The sequence below is a fragment of the Bidens hawaiensis genome, unplaced genomic scaffold, assembly GCF_021521415.1.
Source record: "Bidens hawaiensis isolate Kalapana, Puna unplaced genomic scaffold, B.hawaiensis_p1.1 tig00004733_1, whole genome shotgun sequence".
NCBI lineage: Eukaryota > Viridiplantae > Streptophyta > Magnoliopsida > Asterales > Asteraceae > Bidens > Bidens hawaiensis.
Window position 1 is genome coordinate 271552 of NW_027491292.1, and position 7711 is coordinate 279262.

At 34.0% G+C, this 7711-nt stretch overlaps 1 protein-coding gene across 1 annotated transcript; it reads right to left on the reverse strand.

Annotated features, from left to right (window-relative positions):
* Nucleotides 1-1839: 1839 nt before the first annotated feature.
* LOC143627743 (methionine aminopeptidase 1B, chloroplastic-like) lies at nucleotides 1840-7501 on the reverse strand. The gene is made up of 9 exons (XM_077097500.1): nucleotides 7327-7501; nucleotides 5793-5874; nucleotides 5486-5723; nucleotides 4125-4328; nucleotides 3964-4035; nucleotides 2970-3049; nucleotides 2727-2824; nucleotides 2137-2184; nucleotides 1840-2059 (listed from the first exon to the last, which is right to left on the reverse strand). Exons 1-9 carry the CDS (start codon nucleotides 7436-7438, stop codon nucleotides 1914-1916), a joined length of 1080 nt encoding a protein of 359 aa, XP_076953615.1. The 5' UTR covers nucleotides 7439-7501; the 3' UTR covers nucleotides 1840-1913.
* Between the last annotated feature and the right edge of the window lie 210 nt (nucleotides 7502-7711).

A 7711-nucleotide genomic window follows, 5' to 3' on the forward strand; every position in this document is an offset into this window, starting at 1 on the left:
GACGATTATCTAAAGAGATAATTATCAAGTTATTGATCATTATAAATCAATTAGAAGCTGTGTAACACCTTACATTGAGTTCTTCCTCTTCTTTCATATGCCAAGAACATATTCATAGTCCTTAGCTACTTGATGACATTCTTAGGCTGACTGTTATAGAATAACTAGCAAAAGCTAGTTATCATGCCACGTCACTGTCATGTAGGCAGAAGAGTTATAACTTAACTAGCGCGTTGTGGATTAACTTGGTTTAACTAATATTTAAAATGAAAGAAAAAAAATAAAAAGTAAATAAATGTGTGTATGTTTGAATGTGATTGGTGGGTTTGAAGTGTGCCCCTCCATCAAGAGGGGATGGCGTCGTAGTTGAGATTGCGTTGGAGGGGGGAAATGTGTTCGGCGCCATCATGGAGATTAGGGTGTTGTGGAATGGCCGCACCATTTGGTGGTGACTAGGACTATAGCGTCTATTTTGTATCTCCACATGGAGATTATTGCAATCCAGTGATCTTCACCTGGATTTGGCCAATATATACTCACCATGCTAAAAGCACACATCTGATCTTGTGCATAACATGGCCTACATGACTGATCATACAACAAAAGTATATGGTACTCTTTCCATCTTTTGCCTCTCATCGTCCGACTTGGGACTTGAGTTTTTTCAAGATCGTTCAGTGTGACATTGACAACAATCCACGTTTGGAATCTCCATTAAGAAGCACCGAATGACCTTGTCAATATGTAAGCACTTTGACTCAAACCAATAAGCCGCCTTGATATGCCTTTATAGATCTTTCTCTCTAAAATATAGGCGACTTCGCCAAGATCCTTCATAGCGAAGCACTTTCCAAGCCATTAGTCTTAAAGTTGGAATTCATTTCTGATAAGTAGTATGTCGTCGATATACAATATGATAAATATAATTGTGCTCCCACTTGCCTTCTTGTAAATGCGCAACTCATCTACGTTCTCCGCAAAATAACACACTCTTCTTGATCTTCTCATCAAAATGTGGAAGCTAGATCAAAATGTGGATTCTAGTGTCGAGATGCTTGCTTAAATCCATAAATGAATTTCTTAAACTTGCATACCTTATCGGGATTCTTTCGGATCGACAAGAACCTTTAGGGTGAGCCATATAGACATCTTAAGTTAAGATGTCTATTTAAGAAAGTCGTTTTGACATCGATTTATCATATATCGTAGTCATAATACACGCCAATAAGAGTTCGTATTTTGACTTATTTAAGCATAGCTACTAACATAAAAGTTTTTTTAAAATCAATTACATAAGAATTTGAGTAAACCCTTTCACATCAAGCCTTTCCTTAAATATGGACATTTCTATCCATGCCGGTTCTCTTCTTGAAAACTCATTTGTTCCCTATTGTCCGGATTTTAGGTGGAAGGTTACCAATTCTCAGACTTGGTTGTCATGCACGGATTGCTTCACAGTGCACATGACTTAAAAGTCATTTCTCATATTCCAAATCTAAGACAACATATTTGTAGTTAGTAGGTTCAACTTAAGACAACATTTTTAGGCTTTAAGGCCCATTGATTTTGCCACTCTTTTTTAGAGGCATTGCTAATTCAACAATGCCATAAGATCATGTAGAAGTCCCAATATGCATTTACACTATATAAAGTAGCATAACATTTTAGATGTATTGATATAATTTCTCATATTAGGTCTCCCTAAAAGCAAAGCAGTCCCTCTATCCTTAAAACTACCAATTCAATATAGATTCTAGCAACTTCATATGACACCCTTGAAAATATAGAGCATAAAGAATCAAAAGTCTGTTTGTAATTCTATACAACATGAAATCTAGTATTTCATCAATTATAATGTCCGCAATGCTAAGGCATTTTGGGGATTTCACGTCATTTATTCGTTTAACAACGAGTTAACACTTTGTCAAGATTTCAGCACCAGTTGCGGTGATTAAAATGGTGTGTTCAAACTGAGCAGCAAGGCTACCGTCCTTCGTTAAGGTTGTCCAATTATCCTCCCATGTTATACACTCAGTCGTTCCAAGTGTAAGTATCGGTTCTGCACAAAATAATAACATATTTCTTGATTATTTTATGGTTTTAATATATGCGTGCGTAAGGAATCGAAGAACTCACCTATGGTGAATGTTTGACCTTTGACCATGCTACCCGGCTTTTCATTCCCTGTATATCACAAATGGAAGCAAGGATTAAAAAGTTCACACAAGTATGCACACACATTATATACATATATATAGATAAATTATATATACAAGGGAGGATTCTACGCGGAAGACATTATTTTTGTGAGAATAAAAAGAATAAAATAAATCATTCGTTTTCTCAATTTTTAAAACTTCTAAAATTCAAGAAAATGATAGAAATGTAATGCTTGTATATTAATCTATTCTAACATTCTAAATATTACATAAACAAAATTTGTTTTATATAGAATCAACACATGCGTAAATCATCTTCAGGAATGTGTAAATCATGAACAGGTACAATGAAAATGAAAACAAAACATATGAACAAATTAGTTTAATTTTTTTATTTACATTTTGTATATAAAAAGTAAAAGTTTTAAAAAAATATGAACCATGGATAAAAAAAATAAACGATTTAGGTTGTTCTTTTTGTTATGGTAAATTTAGCCTTGTTTATATATTTACATGTACAAAATAAAAACTTTTACTTATAAAACGAAAATGAAAACGAAAACATACAGTGATGAAATATAAGTGGTTCTGAATGGAAAACGGTCCCCACACCATGGCCCACAAAACGTTCCACGACGCCAAAGCCAAACTTTTCTGCATGTTCACTAATAAAATCACACAAATTAGTTGGTACTCCAATAAAAAAAAGTCAACGTATGCGTTTGACATTCAAATGTCAAAGTCAGCAGTTATTTTTGTGCTAAGAGGATAATTGCTACAATTTCTCAGTCAAAGTCAGCAGTAAAGTACCTAATTCTTTTTCCAATTTTCCTAAAAAGTGCTCCATCTTTGCATACAGCAATACCTCTTTCCATACACTCTTCGGTAACCTACGACATCAAATGTTTAATAAAGTGAAAAAAAAAGAAAAAAGAAAATTGTGTCTTAAAAAAATAATTATATAAAATGGAGAACAAAATTGAAAACATATAAACTAGAGAAAGTGTCTCAGTAATTTTATATTTAAGTATATAACCATTTCATCAAATACATATTACAATATGACAATTATACCCTTCTTCTCACTGCACTTCAAACCCTTAGTAACTTAAATATGTACATAAGAGAAGGGTATTTATGTCAAATATGAAAACGAGTATACTTCAATATCATAACTTTTAGTTGGTAAATATGATATTATTAAAGTTGAGGAAGATATATCAAGGCTTGTAAGCCAGCCGTACAAACACGAACAGGACATGTTCGTTTAACTTTAACCAAACAAATGATTGAATACATTCAATTAAATGATCGAGGTTATCTTGTTCGTGCTCATTTGTTAAGAAAATGAGTGTGTTCGTTTATGTTCGTTTGTTAATAGTATTACAGGACAGTTAACGAACATGACTGACCATAGACAAACAAGCATAACCAAGTGAACACCAATTAATACAAAACATGAACAACATTCTGTCTGGCGTAAAATATTAATAAAACTAGACTATAGCAGGTCAAAAAATGTAACTGAATACATAAACAAACGAACTTAAACATACGCAAACTAACAAACATAAATGAAAGTAAACGAGCAAACATAAACGAAGGTTCATAAAAAAAACGGACGAGACATGTGTTCATGTTCGTTTGTTAATTAAACGAACAAAAATTTGTGCTCATGTTCGTTTGTTAATTAAACTAACGAACTTCCTGCTGAACAGTTCATTTGGTTCGTTTCCAGGCTTAGATATATAAAATTGTTCCCAAAAAAAAAACTGATTTTTAACAAGAAAATGTAGCAATGTACCTTAATGAGTCGTTTTGTATTATCATCAACATTTCCACAAATGAATGTCTTTGAAGTATCACCATGATAACCCTAACAAAAAAAACACAACATATTAAACACAAATATAATCGTCCGAGTATAAAAAAACACGGCATTAGTCGATGATATAATCAACTTACATTTAAGTAAACGGTGACATCGATATTAATAATATCTCCGTCTTGCAGTTGACGAGAATCGGGTATTCCGTGACACATACACTCGTTTACAGACGTGCACACGCTTTTTGGGAAACCACCGTACCCGAGAGGTGAAGGGTAGGCCCCGTTATCTATAATCATTTGGTGCACCGCTTTGTCTATTTCATTTGTTGTCACTGATGGCTGATAATTTTATCAAATCGTTAGAGCTTCAAACAACTTAATAACATTCAAATATCTAAAAACCAATCTGTAACCGAAAAAAACCAGACCTGGAAATGAACCGAACGTTCGGTGATCTGCTCATGAACCGTTCGGTGGGAAGTTCGTTTATTTAATAAACCAACTATCATGAACCAAAAATTTGTTCATTTAATTAAAATTTTAAACAAACGAACATGAGCATAGTTCTCGATCGTTCATTTATGCTCGTGAATCGTTCGTTCATCTAAATTCATTTATGCCCGTTCGTTTATGTTTATTTATCTTCGCTAGAATTACGTTTGTTTAAGTTCATTAGTTACGTTTATTAATATATTATTTAAATTCTATAGGCCCGTTACAAATTAATCTAACTTTAATAACTTTTTAGGCCAACACATTGTTCACGTGTACTTTCAATTGGTTTTAACTCAGTTATGTTCCTTTGTATTACGTTCGAGAGCCATTCATTTATTTTGTTAATAAAGGAACATAAATGAACAAGTTCACTTTCTTAACGAACGAACACAAACATGAAAACCTCGTGCGTTTAATTAATCATGCTCGACCATTTGTTTGGTTAAAGTTAAAACAAACGAGCATGTACATGCCACGTTCATTTTCTTAACAAATGAATGTGAACATGAACGTGCCACGTTTGTGTTCATTCGGTTCATTTGCAGGCCAAGTAAATACAAAACAAAAACTAACAGTTTGGTTTTATATTTTCAATAATTTTCGTAAAAGACCAAATTTTCAGTTTTGCGTGTAATTTAAACTGCACCAAACTGAATTTATGGATTTTCATTTTTTATTTTGAATGTTAAGTTATTAAAAAGAACCTAATAAATAGTGTAATACAAATATTTTAGCCCAAATGAATAATAATCAATTAATTATTAATTAACAAAAAGATTTAGCCCCAAAAACTTGAAGCCCAAATGGTAAAACCATAAACCGAACCCAATTACCCAAACCAGAACAATTGAAACCAAACCCAACCCGAAAAAACCAGGAACTAATCCAAACCAAAGCCGAATGGCTTCCACAAACTTAAAAACCAAACTTTTCAATTTATGGTTCGGTTTGAGCCCAAAACCGCCGTCCACATCCCTACATAACTTATTATACATTCTTACCCGAACCAATGTTCCCGCATACTCCAAAACTCGAGCAGCCAGCTGGCAAGCGGCCCGCATACGCTCAATACCTTCTTCATCGTGAATTTGAAACTCACTTGCAATCTCAGGTAACAACTTTGTTTCAACATAAGGCGGCCTCGGTATGTGATCAGGCACAGGAAGTCGTGGTGACACCTTTAAACGCCTTAACGGTGTTCTTCGTTTAACTGGGTTCGATGTTCTTTGCTCACGTTCCCTATACGTTCAAAAAATTACTAATCAAGAAATCGTGTTTTAACATTATGCGAAAAGTTAATTTACATACCTTCTTATTCTTATAGCCTCCTCCAAACCTGATAATCTTTTTGCCAAAACCACAAATTGTTTTTTACCATTGAAATTGTTACCTGAATTTGCAAATTATAAATCAAAACACATATTTCACAAATTAGCAATCAAATTTTTTTGACTATTTATTTACCAAGTATATGAAATACCCTTAATCATAGGGATGAGATTATTATTTTCCAAATACAGGTACCGAGCCAATACATACAGTTAGAGCTGTAAACGAACCGAACGCTTGACAAAATGTTAAGCGGAAGCTCGTTTATGTTCGTTCCTTCAATAAATGAACGCACATGAACAAGGAATGAACAAGGAACTTCATTCGATTAACTAAATGAGTGAACACAAGCGTTCCATAATGCGTTCGTTTAGGTCTGTTAATGCTCATTAATGTTTGTTTGTTCATTAAAGGATTTTAATATGTTTTAATGACTTTTCTTTTTTTTGAACGGCGACTTTCTTGTATTTAGGCTACCGCACTCTGGCTAGACTATGCTGTCTTAACCGGGCCCACGCTGGCTTCAGAGTTTGGCTTGGGCGTTCCGCCGGGAAACCATACCGCCAACTGCCACTTGACAGTCGTTGTGCCACCACAAGGGCAGAACTCTCTGGCGTAACACACGGTGGGACGAAAACCCGGGTGGGCTCAGGTTCGGACTGACAACCTTTGCATAAGGCCTAGCTCAAATCCTTCATTGCCAATATCCACCCTAAAGTGACACAATTGGGATTCGAACTTGAGTCTCTACTGGAGAACCCAAGCCTTCTACCACTGGGCCACCATGTGGGGATAATTTTAATGACTTTTCTAATCTTAACGTATAATATAAATATAGATTCAAGCAAAAGTATTAACTATGAAACAAAAAAATACGGTAAAAAGAAAACAAAGTGATGCTTTGGTACCGTACTATAATTTCGGTACGGTATCCGGTACTCAATTTTGTTTAGATTCAGTATCACTATTTTCGGTACAGATACAGCTAATTCTCATATTGTTTAGATTCGGGGGGAAGGTTCATATACAAAATGATTTTAACATGAGAAAGTAGGAAACAATACCAGTCTATCAAAAATGAGAACATAGGAAACAACACCAATCTACATAAGCAATGTCGAATAATAACAAAGAAAAACCCTAATAATAACGACAAAAGAATCAAAATTAGCAATAAAATAATAACAACAAATACTTAAAACAGCATAAGAAAAACTTAATATTAACAACAAAATGTAAATCAGCAAATACTTATAACGTCTCATAATCAGAAATCAGCAATTACGAACAAAAAATAATAGCAAACACTTATAAAACAAACCTAATAATAACAGCAAATTGGTTTTCATGTTAAAAATAATTTGTATTTGATCCTGAAACTTAGATTCGGTATATGTATTTTCGGTACGGGTACTGGTAGCTGTCATGGAATTGGACATAATGAACATATGATTAATTTTTAATTAGACACAAATAAACAAATTGCAAGATATATGAAATTGGGTGTAATTACCGGATATTGAAGGTGGGAAAATGAGTGCTGACGTGGAGAACACAGATGAGTGTGAAGATGATATGTTTTCGCCATGGAAACGAGATGAAATGGAAGAAGTAATTGAAGCCATTTATTTGCAAGTTTATTGTGTTCGTTCAAATGGGAAATGAAAAGAGGATAAAATCATAAAATGGGTTTTGGATTGTTTTAAGAAATAATGAAATATGAAGGTTTGAGCCCAAAAAGAAAATGGGCTTAATAGGATAGCCCATGGGCTGAATCCATAAGTTTTGTCCAAACCGCTCGCCGCTCGCTCACAAATTGTGTGGAAGATGTTCGTTCGTTTTTTCGCTCGATTGTAATAAGCTGCTCTTTTTGATCGGTTTGTAAACGAGCCAACCAA

What these genes read in the sequence shown, in the direction of transcription:
- LOC143627743 (XM_077097500.1), bottom strand. Translation starts at nt 7,438, where the DNA reads ATGGCTTCAATTACTTCTTCCATTTCATCTCGTTTCCATGGCGAAAAC. An exon ending in ATACAAAACGACTCATTAAG is followed by an intron (nt 3,050 to 3,963) that starts GTACATTGCTAC and finishes TTGATGTCGTAG; the next exon opens with GTTACCGAAGAGTGTATGGA. An exon ending in ACCACTTATATTTCATCACT is followed by an intron (nt 2,185 to 2,726) that starts GTATGTTTTCGT and finishes TGTGATATACAG; the next exon opens with GGAATGAAAAGCCGGGTAGC.